At 43.3% G+C, this 16,688-nt stretch overlaps 1 protein-coding gene across 6 annotated transcripts in view; it reads right to left on the bottom strand.

Moving 5' to 3' along the window:
- Window positions 1-16,688, bottom strand: part of LOC114687921 (leukocyte immunoglobulin-like receptor subfamily A member 3) — a 62,314-nt gene that overhangs the window by 6,829 nt on the left and 38,797 nt on the right. The window contains exons 7-8 of one of the 6 annotated variants that reach the window (XM_037202161.1): window positions 13,341-13,537; window positions 11,719-12,960 (exon numbers count right to left, since the gene is read on the bottom strand). The exons of 4 other annotated variants lie outside the window; for them this stretch is intronic. In XM_037202161.1, the coding sequence (XP_037058056.1) occupies window positions 13,377-13,537 (161 nt within the window). In that variant the 3' untranslated portion in view covers window positions 11,719-12,960; window positions 13,341-13,376. Of the gene's footprint in view, window positions 1-11,718; window positions 12,961-13,340; window positions 13,538-13,600; window positions 14,071-16,688 lie in introns of those variants that run through there. One more of the 6 variants, XM_028863251.2, reaches the window with a different exon arrangement.

Genomic DNA, 16,688 nt, shown 5'->3' with positions numbered 1-16,688 from the left:
CACTTAAAGGAATGTTCAACACCCTCAGTCATCAGTGAATTACAAATCAAAATGACTTTGAGATTTCTATCTAACACCTGTCATAGTAGTTAAGAACAATAACATAAGTGACAGCTCATATTGTCAACAATGTTAAGCAAGAGGAGCACTCTTCCACTGCTGGTAGGAGTACAAACTTGTATAGCCAGTATAAAAATCAACATGGCAGTTTCTCAGAAAATTGGGAATCGATCTACCTCAAGACCCAGCTATACTGTTCTTGGGCTTATACCTGAAGGTCACTCCATCCTAGCACAACTACACTTATTCAACCATGCTCACTGAGGCCTTAGTCATAATAGCCAGAAACTGGAAACAACCTTGATGTCCATCAACCAAAGAATGGATAAAGAAAATGTGGTACATTTACACCATGGAGTATTACTCAAATGTTTAAAAAAAGTGACATCATGAAATTTGTACTCAAATGGATGGAACTAGAAAAAATCATCCTTAGGGAGACTAATACAGACCTACAAAAACAACTATGGTGTATATTTGCTTATAAGTGGGTGTTAGCCTTAAGTAAAGGATATTCAAGCCACAATCCATAGACCCAGAGAGGTTACGTAAAGAGGAGGGTTGTGCAGGGTGAGGATTATGGGAGGGGAAATAGAACACATTTTACAGGTAGACTGTGGATGGACTGAGACTGAACAAGAGAGATCAAGTATGGGGAGAAGGGATAGAAGAAAGGAGGGTGGGAAGAGACAACGGGAAATGGTGGAGAGGTGGATTTGGATGTGATGTGGAAACCTAATGCAATAAAAACTTCCTGGAATCTATGAGGGTGATTATAGTGAGGACTTTTATTACTAGGGGATACAGAATCTAACCAGGAAAGGCTACCAAGTGGTGGCACTGGGTTGCATTCAGTTGAGTTGTTGGCCTGGGAGGTCCCATGGACATCTTGAAACAACCCATGCTGATACTAAGACAGGGGGTTGCCCTCTGCACACTGACCATAGAGCCCCAGTGCCAAGGACAACATCCACATAGCTCATTGAACATGGAGAGGTCGAGCTGCTGCCTACACGAAGACTTTACCCCTATGTTCTAGTGTCTTTGGTGAGAGAAGGTACACTGCATGCTACACAAAGAGGAATATGGACAGCAACCCAATCACAAAACATTTGACCTACAATCTGTCCTGCCTTGAAAATATGCTGGAGACACAGTGGCAGGGAACTTGTGGGAATGGCCAACCAATGTCTGATTTGACATAAGACCCACTCCATTAGAAGAAATTCATAACCAAAACTGCTAGGATAGCCAAGAACCAGAGATAGATAACCCTAAGATCTAGGGCAAACCAAACATTACTAGTCAAAAAAAATATCAGTGACTCCTGATCATATTCTTCCATGCTCATAGATCAGTGCCTTATCCAGTCACCATCAGAGAGGCTTCCTCCAGCAGCAAATTGGAACAGACACAGAGACCCTCAGGGAAACATTATTTGGAGAGAAAGTCAAAATGGAAGGTCTCCATCAAATCATTCTCCTCAGAGATCTTAGAATTCTGCAGAGACTGCAGAAGCCAGAGAGTAAGGAGGATACCATGAGAACACAGTCCTCTGAATCAACTAAGCAAGGAATATATTAGCTCAAAGAGTCTGAGGCAAAGGGCCTACATGGGTCTACACCGGGACCTCTGTATATGTCTTATAATTATTAGTTTAGTATTTTTTATTGGACCCCCAGAGTGTAGGAACAAGTAGGGTCTCTGACTCTGTGACTGCTCCTGGGAACCTTCTCCTCCTGTTGGATTGTGTGTCCAACTTTGATATGATAATTTTTATGTCATCTTATTACATTTTATTTGGTCGTGTTTGGCTGTTATCACTTAGAAGCCTGTTCTTTTATAAGGAGAGACAGAAAGGAAGTAGATCCTGAGTGGAGGGCAAGTGTGAGGTAGCAGGGAGAAACAGAAGTGCAGGGAAACCCATGATCAGGATATATTATATGAGAAGAAAATCTATTTTCAATAAAAGAAAAAATAATTGAGACTGCAAGATAACCATGTGGATAAAGTCTAGTGATGTCAGCTTGATTCTCAGAACTGACATAAAGACAGGTCTAGCAGCTTCTATCTGTACTCTCCTTGCTTTTTTGGCAAATTCGGTGGCGGAGACCCAAGAATTTGTCAGGACTTCCCAAGCCAGCTAGCATTTGTCTAGACCACATTGTAGAGTGATCAGTGACCAAAACAAGGGGACACTCTGCCTCAACAAGATGGGAAAACAGGACTGATTGAAGGAAGCTGTTATCTTTCTTTTTTTTTTTTTTTTGAAATTGAGATTTTTTTTTAAGATTTATTTATTTATTATGTATACAGCATGTATGACTGCAGACCAGAAGAGGGCACCAATCTCATTACAGATAGTTGTGAGCCACCATGTGGTTGCTGGGAATTGAACTCAGGACCTCTGGAAGAGCAGTCAGTGCTCTTAACCTCTGAGCCATCTCTCCAGCCCAGGAAGCTGTTTTCTGACCTTCACATGTCTACTGTGCCATTAATAATGAATAAAATGCTTTTTAAACTAAAAAAGAAAAAGACAACAAATGCTGCTGAATTTTTGGAGAATTTGAGAACTTTATCTACTGTTATGGAACTAAAATTAGCTCAGCAACAATGGAAAACACAGAGGTAGTTCCTTAGAAAACTGCAATAAGTTCGACCATATGACCCAAGCACACTGATCCTGGCAAATACCCAAAAGATTCTATTTCCTACTACAGAGACACACAGTCTTCCATGTATGTAGCTGCTTTATTCACAATACCTAGGGCATGGAAACATCCTAGAGCTCCATCCACTGATGTGTATATGATGAAAATCTGGAACTGTGGTGGTTTGATTAAGCCTATGATCATAAGGTTTGAATGCTTGATTATCAGGGAATGACACTATTAGAAAGGATTAGGAGCTGTGGCCTTGTTGGAGGAAGTGTGTCACAGGACAAGGGCTTTGAGGTTTCAAAATCCCATGCCAAGTCCAGAGTCTCCCTCTCTGCCTACAGATCAGATGTAGCTCTCAGTTAGTCCTCCAGCACAAAGCCTGTCTGCAGCCATGATTCTTGCCATGATAATTGCCAAAATCTGTGAAATTGTAAGCAAGCCCACAATTAAACATTTTCTTTGATAAGATTTGCCTTGGTCATGGTGTCTCTTCATAGAAATAGAACAGTGACTATGACAAGAAGTTGGTACCGAGAGAGGTATTGCTGTGACATGATGGGCCATACCACTTGTAGGCAGGATGTGGATTTTGGAACTTTGGATTAGGAAAGCAATTGAATGTTTAAAGCATGCTAAATGGTCCATACTTCTAGGAGCATAGAAGACCATGCTGAGGGTGGTTTGAAGTTATGGGGACCAAGATCAAGAAGTTTCAGAGAGGAAGAACATTATTAAGTGGTGACCTAGAGACCATTCTTATGATATTTTGTCAAAGAATGTGGTTTTTAGCCCTTGTCCTGCCTGGCTCATCTGCCTGAGGATAAATTAAGGACTTTTGGAGTTTGTCCTGTTGGTTTTAATTCTTGCCTTGGTCTACTATTTCCTCACTCTGGTCCCTTTTCTCTCTTTGGGAATGTTAATGTGTATTCTGTGCCATTGTATGTTGGAAGTATATGATCTGATTTTTTATTTAGACTTTACAAGGGGTTACACTTAAGAGATTTCCTTGAGTTTCAGAAGAGACTTTGAACTTTGGACTTTTAAACAATGGTGAGACTGTTAAAGACTGTGAGGACCTTTGAAGTTGGATTGAATGCATTTTTGAATTATGATATGGCTACAAGCATACATACAAGAGACAATGCAGAAGTCCAGCTCCAGTGGAGTTCAGGTTCCCAAAGAGGAAGTGTGGTATCCGTAAAAGGAAGGAGAAGACTGGCAGGATCTGATGGGTGAATCAGGATGGCTGCTCCTTTATTGAAAAAAAGGCTATACTTTTATACTCTATAATTGCACAATAGTTTAGCCACAGGCAATATTGAAAACAGACTCAGTGTATTACAACATCTTTCCTGAGACAAAAGCAATAAGTCCAGCAAGTATCTAAATGCCTATTGTATTCTCAAGTTCAGCTACTCCACCAGGCACCCTCTTACATCAATGGAAGGGCCACAAGTTCCTCCTACCAGAGGTAAGGAGAATGACTGCTTTAGGAACAGGAAATTTCCTCCAGCCCCTGAAGGAATGGAGGCCCTTTCCAAATGCTTGACCTCGGGAAAAGGACTTCCTCTGGGATCAGAGACTCCACTACAATTTAAGAGCAATATCCATTCCCCAAGAGGCATGATGCAGCATAAGAACTGAGCTGTTTCCTGATGGTCTTCCTTTTAGTCTTAGTCTTGCCATTTGGGCCTGTCCCCCTCATAGGCTCCCAAAAGAGAAGGTCATGCTGTCTTACCCTTTTTCCATTATAACATACCCTTCTAGATAATGTGCTTTTCGTTTTGTGGTCAGGGGTGTCCAGTTACTACAACTTTAACTTTTCTGTTCTTGATGTAATGCAGGAGTCACAATTGGGAGTCCTGTGTGCAGAGTCATCATGCTATATGGTTCCACAGTGGTGGGGAATTTTTCCAAAGCATTATTTTATTTAAAGAGGTTGCCATTTTGGCCAAGATATACTTCAAGAACTGTTCAACATCCTTAGGCATCAGGGAAATGCAAAATCAAAACTACTCTGAGATCTTATACATGTCAGAATGGCTAAGATCAAAAACACTAATGACAGCTTTTGTTGGAGAGGATGTAGAACAAGGGGAATACTCCTCCACTGTTGGTGAAAGTGAAAACTTGTACAGCTGCTTTGGAAATCAGTATGGTGCTTTCTCAAAAAACTGAAAATTAATCTACTTGAAGACCCAGCTATACCACTTTGGGGCATATACCCAAGGAATGCTCAATCTTACCACAAGGAACATGCTCAACTATGTTCATAGCAGCATTATTCATCATAGCAAGAACCTGGAAATAACCTAGATGCCCATCAACCGAAGAATGGATAAAGAAAATGTGGTACATATACACAATGGATTACTACTCTGCAGTAAAAAACAATGATATCATGAAATTTGTAGGCAAATGGATGGAACTAGAAGATATCATCTTGAGTGAGGTAACCCAGACTCAGAAGAACAAATATAGTATGTACTCACTCATAAGTGGATACTAGATGTGAGGGAAGGGATGGCCAGACTGCAACCCACAACTCCAGAGAGGCTAGCTAACAGGGAAAGACCCTAGGAGGGACACATGGATGACCCTGAGAAGGAGAAGTGGATGAGATCTACATGAGCAGACTGGACAGGGGGGTTGGCAGAGGGCGAGGAGTGGGGATGAGAACATAGGGAAATGGGAGGATCAAGCTGGAACAGGGACAGAGTGGGAGGGCAGGGAGGAAGATACCATGATATGTGAGGATATCATTGGACAGGAAGAGGCAGGGTGCTGGGGGGCTCTCAGGATCCACAAGGTTGACCCCACCTTGATCAGCTGGCAGTGGTCCAGGGGGTGCCTGGACTGGTCTACTCTGGTGACTGACCTAGCAAATAACCTAGCTGTCACCATAGAGCATTTGTCCAGTGATTGATGGAGGCAGATGCAGAGATCCACGGACAGGCACCAGGCTGACTTCTGGGAATCCAATTGATGAGAGAGAGGAGAGATTCTGCAGGTGAGGGACATCGAGATCATGATGGAAGGATGTGCAGAGATGATGGGCCACACTAGTGGAAGCCCATGAACTGTGGACTTGTGGCTGTGGAGCCCCCATGGGACTGGACTAAGCCCTCTGGATATGGAAGACTGTTGTTTGCCTCAAACTTTTTGGGGGGCACCCAGGCAGGGGGATTGGGATCTGTCCCTGGTCTATGGGCAGGCTTCTGGGAATCGGTGCCTGTGGTGTGACACTTGCACAGCCTTGGTGCAGTGGGAAGGGGCTTGGACCTGCCTAGGCTCAGTGTGCTGGGATCTGCTGACTCCCCGTTGGAGATCTCGATTTGGGGGATGTGGGGATGTAGGGTGGCTTGGGAAAGAGGGCTAGGGGTGGGAGGAGGGAAGAAGGGGAGTATGGGGATGGTATGTGGAGTGAGTAGAAAATTTCTTAATAAAGAAAAATGAGAAAATAAAACGTGGCACATTTACACCATGGAATATTACTCAGGTGTAAAAAGAACAATGACATGATGAAATTTGCAGGCAAAGGAATGGGAAAAGAAAAAAATCATCCTGAGTGAGATAATCCAGACCCAGAAAGATAAACATGGTATGTACTCACTCATGATATAGTTAGTGTAAAGTAAAGGATAACCAGGCTACAATCCACAGTCCCAGAGAGGCTAGGAAACAAGGAAGACCTAAAGAGGGACTCATGGATTTCCCTGGGAACAAGAAATGCAAGAGATGGCTGGGCAGTGGTGGTGCACACCTTTAATTCTAGCATTTGGGAGGCAGAGGCAGGTGGAACTCTGAGTTCGAGGACAACCTGGGATACAGAGTGAGTTCCAGGAAAGGTGCCAAAACTACACAGAGAAACCCTGTCTTGAAAAACCAAAAAAAAAAAAAAAGAAAAGAAAAACCAAAATCAAAAAAAAAAGATCTCCTGGGTAAACTGGGATACACAAGGTGGAGGGGTGGGTATGGGAAGGATGGGATGAGAATTGAGATTGAGGTGGGCAGATTAGGGGTGGTATGGAGGGGGAAAATAATAAAAGAGATGTCTTGATAGGGGAGGGACATTTCAGGTTTAGAGAAAAACCTGGGTCAGGGAAACTCTCAGGAATCCATAAGGATGACCCCAACCAAGACTCCTAGCAACAGTGGAGAGGGTCCTGAGCTGGCCGTCTCCTGTAATCAGATTGGTGACTGCCCAAATTGTCATCAGAGATCCTTTATCTAGTAACTTGATGGAAACGGATGCAGAGATACAAAACCAAGTACTGGGTCAAGCTCCTGGAGTCTTGCTGAAGAGAGGAAAGAGGAATTGTATGAGCCAGGGGGTCAAGATCATGATGGGGGACCTACAGAGACAGCTGACCTCAGGTCATGTGCTGCGAGCTGCAGGAAAACATAGTGGAATTCAGCTATTATCACAAAAGCTACTACTTGGAAAAGTCAAGACTTCTCAAAAGGTCAAGCCATGGCTTAAGAAGACTTGGTGATATTTTAGCTTTTATATATATATATAAGCTGGTTCCTAAAATGATTTTCTTGCATACTTCCAAGAACTCCTAACAGTGTATTTATCTAAAATGCCTATCAAGCATCCAAGGCCAAATGAAACAACACCTGTCTCCTAGGTCAGGTGGATAGCTTTATTTCTTGTGCAATGTAGGGTGAGACCCTCCTTTCTTCATTTCTCAGAATGTCAACTGAGCACACAGATCCCCTTTTTGATGTACTAACCAGTCATTAACACTCAGTTGACCTCTTTTATCACTCCCATTTTGAATTGTAAAAGAAAGCCTGATGGTCACTGCCTGAGGACACTTCTTATGACCCCGTAGAATTCAAGCTTGGTGACCTTGCTCAGGCAGAGGATGGCTATTGCTTGGGTTTATAACTGGATTCCAGGGAGATTTAGAGGAACATAGAGAACTGAGAGAATTAGGAGACAGAGAAGAGAAAAGAGAATGGAAGAACTAAATGGGTAACAACTTGAGAAGAACAAACTGAGATGGGGAAGAACTAGATTGAAGGGCTAGAAGAGAGGACAAGAGGAACCAGATGGAAGATGAGGAAGAACCAGATGGGGAAGAACAAGATGAGAGAAAAGGGAGATGGAAGGAGAGCTGAGATGGGAAAGAACAAGAGGATGAGAACCTAGAAGAGGAAGAACTAAGATGAAGGAATTTAGATAGAACCTAGAGAGGACAGCAGAAAAATATAGAGAGAAATCAGGCAAGAAAGGAGCTAAAAATGAGAGCAGAACAGAAGCTGTGTAGAGAGAGAACTGACACAGAATAATAAAGTGTGTGGACTAAGGAGTTTCGTGTACATAGATCCATGTCTTTTCATCAAAGATTAATTATCAGCTGATTGTAGATTCTTCCCAGACCCTGGCAGGGAACTATCAAGGGGCTGGACCCACAGAGTCCTCAATACTCATGGCAGCTCAGGAACTCTCGACTGACAGCTAGGGAACCAGCATGGGACCAAACTAGGCCCTCTGCATGTGTGTGACACTTGTATAGATTAGTCTTTTTGTGGGGCTCCTACCAGTGGAACTAGGACCTGTCCCTGGTGCATGAGCTGGCTTTGGGGAACCCATTCCCCATGCTGGGTTGCCTCACCCAGCCTTGATGCAGGGGGAGGAGCTTGGTCCTGCCTCAACTTGATGTGCCACACTTTGTTCACACCCATGGGAGGTCTGCCCCTTTCTGAATGGAGACTGAAGAGGAGTGGATAGGGGTGTAGAGTGGAGATGGGGGTGGGGACAAGAGGGGAGAGCAAGGGGAAACTTTAGTCAGGATGTAAAATAAGTGGAAAATTAATAATTTTCAAAAAAAGCGTCTGCCATTTTATACAATTTCATCCTTCAAAACCTACACAAAATTTCCCAAAGAAAAGGCATAAGGAAACCCCCATAACACATCTGAAAATGAAACTTGAAAGGTGCTGGAGAATTGTGATCACAAGGTCAGAGTGCTGCAGCTTTGCACAGCCTCGGTGACAGCCATGTGGACAAATGCCAAGACAAGGGAATGGATGTGCTGTTTGAATAAAAACAGTCAGCATGGGGGGCTCAAAAGATGGCTCAGCGGTTAAGGGCGCTGACTGCTTTCCCAAATGACCTGGGTTCAAATCCCAGCACCCACATGGCAGCCAACAACTGTCTGTAACTCCAACCTCTGACACTCTCACACAGACTTACATGCAGGCAAAAAAATTTAAAAATTAAAAAAAAAAACAGTCAGCATAGGCTCATCAGTTTGAAAGCTCAGTCACCAGGAAGTAGCATTCTTTGAAAGGATAAGGAGCTATGGCCTTGTGGGAGGAAGTATGGAGTAGGCTTTGAGGTTTCAAAGCCCAGGCCAAGCCCAGAGTCTCCCTCTCTGCATACAGATGAGGATCTAGTGCTCAGCTGCTGCTCCCACGCCTCCCTGGGTAGCACCATGCTTCTGTGCCAGGAGGACAATGGACCAAACTCTGAAACTGTAAGTAAGCCACCAATCAAAAGCTCCCCTTCAGAAGAGTTCCTTTGGTCATGTTGTCCCTTCACAGCGATAAAACAGTGACTAAACACAGATACCTGCAGACGATGGGATTTCACTCAGCTGCAACCCAGAAAACTGCAATTTGCAAGTGTGCAGTAGAAGGCGGTAAACATTGTACTGAGAGAAGCAGGGCAGACCCGAAAAGACACATGTTGCATGTTCTCCCTCACAGGTGGATCACAGTGCTGAGTATTTAAATTTGTGTGTATTTATTTTGAAGAACCTGAAGAATCCAGAAAACAAGAAAGGGGCCATTGGTAGAGTGAAGAAGAAAAATCTTAAGGGAGACAGCACAGTAGAACACAGGTGATATTAAAGGGAATATGGAGGAAAGAGGGGGGAGGTCTGACCAGGGAGAGCACAGGAACATGAGGCAGAAGCAGAGCAGGGGAGCAGATAGATAACAATAAGGATGTCCTTAAAAGCCACATGGAAATCAGCTATTTTATAAGCTTGCTAAATATTTTGTGTGTATAGGCATGTGTATAGACATGTGTGCATGTATATGTACACATATCCATATAAAAAGTGTAAGTACAGTTACCCTACACATGGAATTATTCTAGTAGGAATTAAATGTGATCAAAACTGATAGTATGTACATGTCAAAGGTCTTAGGGGAGGGAGAAATAGGAGAGATGATGGAGGGTATGTCCTAAGATATCAGTGGAGGTAGGAAGAAAATGAGCTAGAGGAGCAAGGAGGTACAGGAAAGGCACTGGAAAAGGGATCAGTCTAAAGGCCAATGCCACAGATGTAATAGAATATCTCAATTAAACACATTTTCTGATCAAAAGATAAATCAAAAGAAAGAAGATAGGTGCTGTGCTTGAGAAGGAAACACACACGAGAGCATGGATGTTGCTCACAGGCTCAGTGGGAGAGGAGCATTGTAAGAAAACAAGACAGAGTAGGGGACTCTATGTATGAGAGGGAGTAGAGATGCAGCACATGAAGCTGAGTTTGAGACTCTGACCTGGAAAGAAGACATTAAGAAAGACTCAAATGAAATAAACAAAGGTGGGATCAGGTAGATAGTTCATACTCTGTTGGAGGTGCACAAGCAGACCGGAAACTCAATTAGTTGCAGGTGTTATATATGGCAGGAAGAGGGGGGTGGGTTAGCTTGTGCAATAGGGGGTCTTGGAGAAGTCCAATGCTGCAGTCATCATGGATGAGGAAGTTGAAATGATACTACCCTCACTATCAATATCTACACAAGGACCAGAGGAATGCTTTGGCATTCCCTTGTGTCTAGAATCATAGTCATCCATGGCATGACTTTGCTCAAGTCAAAAATTCAATTCACCTGCATTCCAAAGTGGCATGTCTACAGGCTAACAGGGAAAATGAACAGGGAAGCAACCATATGCAGAGAAATAAGAAATGAGGGATGGGCACTACACAGAGATGTCCCACAGGAGACAGAAGAGAGAAATAGGAATCCACTACTTGGGGACTATGCCTACAAAACCACAAAAAGAACTGGGAAATTCCAGTCACATCACAGATGTTGCACCACATCTCCAGGCACTGAATACTCAGCAGAGAGATCACAACTCCTTTTACACTCTTCATTGCCGGCATGTCCCGGCCAGCGGGATCTTCAGCAGAGACCCTAGAAGGGGGAATGGCGAATGAAAGGGACAAGAGACACAAAGAATTGACAGCAAGACAGTATTCTGATCAAGCTGAAAATTTTTATTTTTCTCAGGCAGGTTTTATAGTAAGATGAACAGGGAGCTTTCTTTGGGAAAAGATCAGGGGACTCTTGAGTTGTCAAGCAACCCAACCAAGCAATCTAACCACAAAACATTGTTACTAATGGTCACTGTACCACAAAGATAAGGAAGTGTAAAGTTATTTTCTAATAACTCCGGACTTGTCGATGCATGTCACAAGTTTCTGTTTAGTGGATCAATCCTGGAGAACAGAAACTTAACTCAGGCAGGCAATATGGCATGGCTCTTGCAATTGTCCTCGGCATCTCCTCCCTTTATTTTATTTTATGAGGAGTGTGCCCGCCTGAGGTGGTGGACCTTAACCAACTGGGGGAGACATTGACCTGACTCCTCCTAGAGCTGCTGTGGGCTTGAGAAAAAGGGTACCTTTTGGGGAGGAGAGGGCTTAGGCATTTTGGTGCCTCTAGATACCAACCTCAATGCAAGTCAGGTTTGTATCTCAGGGAATCCGAACCAAGGGCTATTCAATCAGCCTTCCCCTGCAGTGCTTGGCCTTGCACCCAGCGGTGTCCATACCAGCTGATGCCAATAAGCATAAGTTCGGACTTTATGCTGCTCCTAAAGAAGAAGAGGACTGAGAAATATCATAGGGACCACATCCTCGATCCAGCATTTTGAGCCAATGGTAATGAACCTATATAGGTTTTGATGCCAGGGAGTCTATTTGCTTTTGTTTTTGTTTGTTTGTTTGTTTGGGTTTTTTTGTTTTTTTTTTTTTTTGATGAATTGGATTAGCCTGCCAATTATAAAAGGACCCAAAGTTAAAAATAACAAAAGGCTGACTAATGGTCCTGTGAGAGGCATTAAAAGGGAGAACATGGATGATCTCCACCAATCATCTGCTGCGGCAGAGAATTGCTGCTTATGGAGCTCTAGGCTAAGTTTGTGTAGCTTATTTATCTCGGTTTCTATCATTCCAGACTCATTAATATAATAACAACATTCTCCCCTCAGAAAAACGCATGTCCTACCCTTTTTCTGCTGTCAGCAGGTCCAAGGCCCATCGATTTTGTAGGGCAACCTGTGCAAGGGAAGTTAACTGCCTCTGGAGGGAGGATGGGGGGGTGGGTGAAGGATGCAAGAGGGAAGGGAAACACTGGAAAAATCAAACTTGGAGCGGCCTGGGTCAAGTAACAAGGGTACTTATGGATGGAGTGGAAGTCATGGGAATTATCAGTGGTGGTGCAATTAGGCTCGAGGCAGGGGTACTACTATCAGGGGAGGATGTCCCAGGCTGCACTAGGAACCATGATGAGAGATTCCAATGCCAGTAACAGACATTCTCAGAGGAGGGAAAGCCAAGAAAATGGACAGGAGGGGGATGATAGTTGTGCCTTAAATTTTTTTCTTGTATAAGGGTATTATGATGGACCATAGATTGTACTTGTACAAAGAGTTCCAAATGTAGAGTCTGGAGCTAGGTCATATGGCCGTTCAGACCATATACATGGCTCCTTCTACTGGATTAGTCCATCGTGAGTCCCACAGGTCCCAAACCACTAGGGAATATCCTGTAGATGTCTTATAAAATTTAGAGCCATTCCATTCTCTCCCATTACCTGTCCCTTAGCAGGAGGAATGGCATCATGAATTTTGCAGTAAGAATAGAGGCATCCTATGCTTTTCTCCTTCAAGTAAGGTTTCCAATTGTGGACAGTCTGATCATACAAAAAAACAGATAGCAGGGACCACCTTGCCGAGGGAATTATGGAAATCAGTAAAGTTGAGTAAAATGGGATTCTGACATCCTTGCAAGGGACAGTCAGCGGTACCCAACAGGTGGCCAAAGGTCTGCTTTTTAGCATAATTAGTATAATTTTCGGTCAAATAAAAGCACCACGCAAATGGGGATGTGTTGACTGGTCTCTGGTCCTGATAAGAAGGTACAGGCAACAGCAAGATCCAGAATAGCCAGGGAAATTCCCCCAGTTTTTTCTTCATCAGCATCTGTAAAGAAGGAGAGGGAAAGGGAAACGACCTCAGGGGCTATCCTTTTCCCTGGGTGATTGGTTAGAGTTGACTTGTTTAACTAATCTCTCAGGGAGCCAACCAGGGCCTCCCTCTGTTTGGTCATAGATGCATGCTGACCCTCAACCTTTTCAGGACCAAAGGTCTGGTAAAAATCATTTAAACACTCACCAACCCATCTCCAGTGCTTTTCATCTATGGTCCCTTCTTGGGGTAACCAAGGACAGACATCTCCAATATAGTCAAGAAAGTTTTTAAGTCTTTCTTTTTGACCCTAGTTCCTCGTGACCTGAGAGACTGTTTCAGTCCCGAAATAAACAAATCCTGCTTACTAAATGCTTGTTGCGTGGTAAACTTACCTTGCGTCATCATGTTGCAATTCCTCCGGATCTGTCTCACGGCCGGGCATTTCTGTGGTGATCACTGACCGGACCGTCGCTCGTGAAGCCGTTTTCCATGGTGCCCTGGTGTGTGACGACGTTCAGTGCTCCTCCACATCCTTGAGCCTCACGCTGGGCGCCAATTGTACTGGCCAGCGAGATCTTCAGCAGAGACCCTAGAAGGGGAGATGGTGAATAAAAGGGACAAGAGACACAAAGAATTGACAGCAAGACAGTAGTCTGATCAAGCAAAAATTTTTATTTTTCTTAGGCAGGTTTTATAGTAAGCAGACCAGGAAGCTTTCCTTGGGAAAAAATCAGGGGACTCTTGAGTTGCCAAGCAACCCAACCACAAAACATTGTTACTAATGGTCAGTATAGCAGAAAGACAAGGAAATGTTATTTTCTAATAACTCAGGACTTGTCCAGGCATGTCAAAAGTTTCTGGTTAGTGGCTCAATGCTGGACAACAGAAACTTAACTCAGGCAGGCAATATGGCAAGGCTTACAACTGTCCCTGGCAACGGCCTTTAGATGAGATCTGGGAAGGGGTAGCTAGGCTCTCAGCTTAGGGCTCCTGAAGGCCCCATAGGCTCTCTTCTGCTCTTCCAAGCATGCAGCAATAGAGCCCCAAGGCCCAACAGGATGATGATAGCCATGATAAGCCGGATGAAATTCTCTAAACTGTTACCTAACTGTTTAGGAGATTCTGTGGAGAAAAAAAGGCAAACTTTAAAGTGTTTATATCAACAAATATCAATTTTTGGCTGTTTTTTATAAGACCACGACATTTTGGTCTCAGAATCAAATACATCTCTACATGAAATATAGAAAGACCCCTTCTGACAAATACACAGAAATGTAAGGAAAGCGAAGGAGGCTTTTTGGTTGGATGAGCTATGGCCAAATAGATATCAAAATTCAACTACTGCACTTTCTACAATGTCAGACTCATACAAGGATCATTTTTCTTTGAAACAAAGCACAAAAAGAGATGCATGCTGAAGCTGTACCTAAATCATTACAGACTATACAGATATATGTTTTGTCTCCTGTGTGGAATTAGTGTATACATATATGTGTGTCTGTCTGTCTTTGTCTGTATGTATGTGTCTGTGTGTGTCCGTGTCTGTGTGTGTCTGTGCTTGTGTTGTGTGTGTGTGTGTGTGTGTGTGTGTGTGTGTGTGTATTACACATATTCATCAGATAAAGAAGAAAGAGACTGAGTAGGAATTGAAGACTGGTGGGAGTGAGAACAGAGGCAAAAGAGTAACAGAGGTGAACATGGTCACATTACAGGATGTACCTGAAGAACATGTCATTGTAAACTCATCACTTTGTGCAATGGATAGAAACTTACAAAAATGTTTGATGTGAATTTTCTGTGGGATGAACAGATATAAAATATCGGGTAGAAAGAAGAAAGATAATAAGAAGGCTGGGTGAAAGGTGAACTTGGGGTGACAGAGATGATGTAACAAAGAAGGAACAAGATTTGAAAAGTGTTTTCAGGACACAAATGAGAGTTTGATAATGAGCCATGTGAGAACTGAGGGCAAAAGAGGATCCCTGAAGAATTCTGGTTCAAAGGGGACAGATGCATTCTCTGTTGATACAAGGACTTATGTGAGGAGAATGCAAGGATGCTTTCCAATCTGGGGCTTTGTTGAACTATGTGCTAAATGTCTTCAAAGATAAATTTCAAATATCCCATTGGATATATAGTTCTGAAGATCATAGAGGATTTCTCAGGTGCAGCAGTAAAATTAAAATCCATCATCAAATGTTGCATAGAAGTGGATGTCTAAGGATGAGCAGACCCCACCAACACTCCTGTATGCCACCTGCTCACATAAAAGCTCATCATGGGCCATCCCATTTTCTACCCTACACGGGATTTCTTCCTCCTGCCTCCTCATGTCCATCTTCCCATCTTTAACCCATGCACACTTGATGTTTTCTATCCCAAGTTTTCTATCTCAACTATGTTCCCAACTGGAACTTTCACGGCCCTGTGCCCTTTGTTCCCCACACCTGAAACATGTCCCAACTCTTAAAACCCCAAGACATCCCTAAGGACCAGAAGTTCTAAGATAGAAAGAAATAAGTCCCCTCCACCAAGAAATCTGGCACTGCTGTTTCTGAGTTCTCTTGTGTTAATGTTTCCTGCATTCTCCACTGGACTGATGGCTGTTCAGAGGGGGCACTATGATGACAAAGGCTGTTGGGACAGATAAGAGCAGTACTCGACCCTCACCAAGGAAACTTCATGACTCAACAGATGAAGACCGTTACACATTGCATCACATATTGTAGCTGGAGTTTTCCTGCCTTGCCCACAGTCAGGACAAATCTCTCTCACCGCCAGTCCCACAGCCGCTCAGACCCAACCAAGTAAACACAGAGACTTATATTGCTTACAAACTGTATGGCCGTGGCAGGCTTCTTGCTAACTGTTCTTTTATCTTAAATTAACCATTTCCATAAATCTATTCCTTGCCACGTGGCTGGTGGCTTACCGGCACCTTCACATGCTTCTTGTCATGGCGGCAGCTGCAGTGTCTCTCTGCCTCAGCCTTCTTTTATTTCTCCTCTCTGTTAGTCCCGGCTATACTTCCTGCCTAGCCATGACCAATCAGGTTTTATTTATTGACCAATCAGAGCAACTTGACATACAGACCATCCCCCAGTACAGCCAAGTGCAGACCATCTCAAACACCTGCACTCAGGCCCATGGTCCTAATCATCCTCTATGCAGACCTGCTGGGTAACGCCACAAGGAACCCAAGAAGGGCTCCCACAGGACATACATTAACATCCCACAGCAACATATGGCATTACAAACCAACAAACCAAAATGCAGACATGTGAAAGTGAATGGGAGAAAAGCCACGAGGCCTTGACCCTACATAAATAACTACAGGGAACTAGGAATGCTGAGAGTGAGAGAAATGGTCTTCCCCAGGGAGGAGAACACCAGTTGGTTATCCAATGACAAATGGTCAGATCTGTAAACAAACAACAACATTATACAGACGAAGGAGGGTATATTAGAAATATATACATGGATCTACATATACATAAATGCATGTAGCAACAATTAATGAAAAGGAAGCCATGGATTTGAAAGAGAAAAAAAGGGGTACATGGGAAGGTTTAGAGGAAGAAAAAGGAGGGATGAAATGAAATATTATATCATAATCTAAAAGGCAAAAGAAAAAAACAGATGTTCTCTTGAAATCTAAAAAATCACCTTCAATGGAGAAACTAGCAGATATATTCCAATTGTTCTATCACTGTCGGATAGTGATATATTTGTCACACACA

This window comes from Peromyscus leucopus, chromosome 1, assembly GCF_004664715.2.
Source record: "Peromyscus leucopus breed LL Stock chromosome 1, UCI_PerLeu_2.1, whole genome shotgun sequence".
NCBI classification, from domain to species: domain Eukaryota; kingdom Metazoa; phylum Chordata; class Mammalia; order Rodentia; family Cricetidae; genus Peromyscus; species Peromyscus leucopus.
Note: the sequence above shows the minus strand (reverse complement) of the source record. Positions and strands in the feature narration are given on the sequence as shown.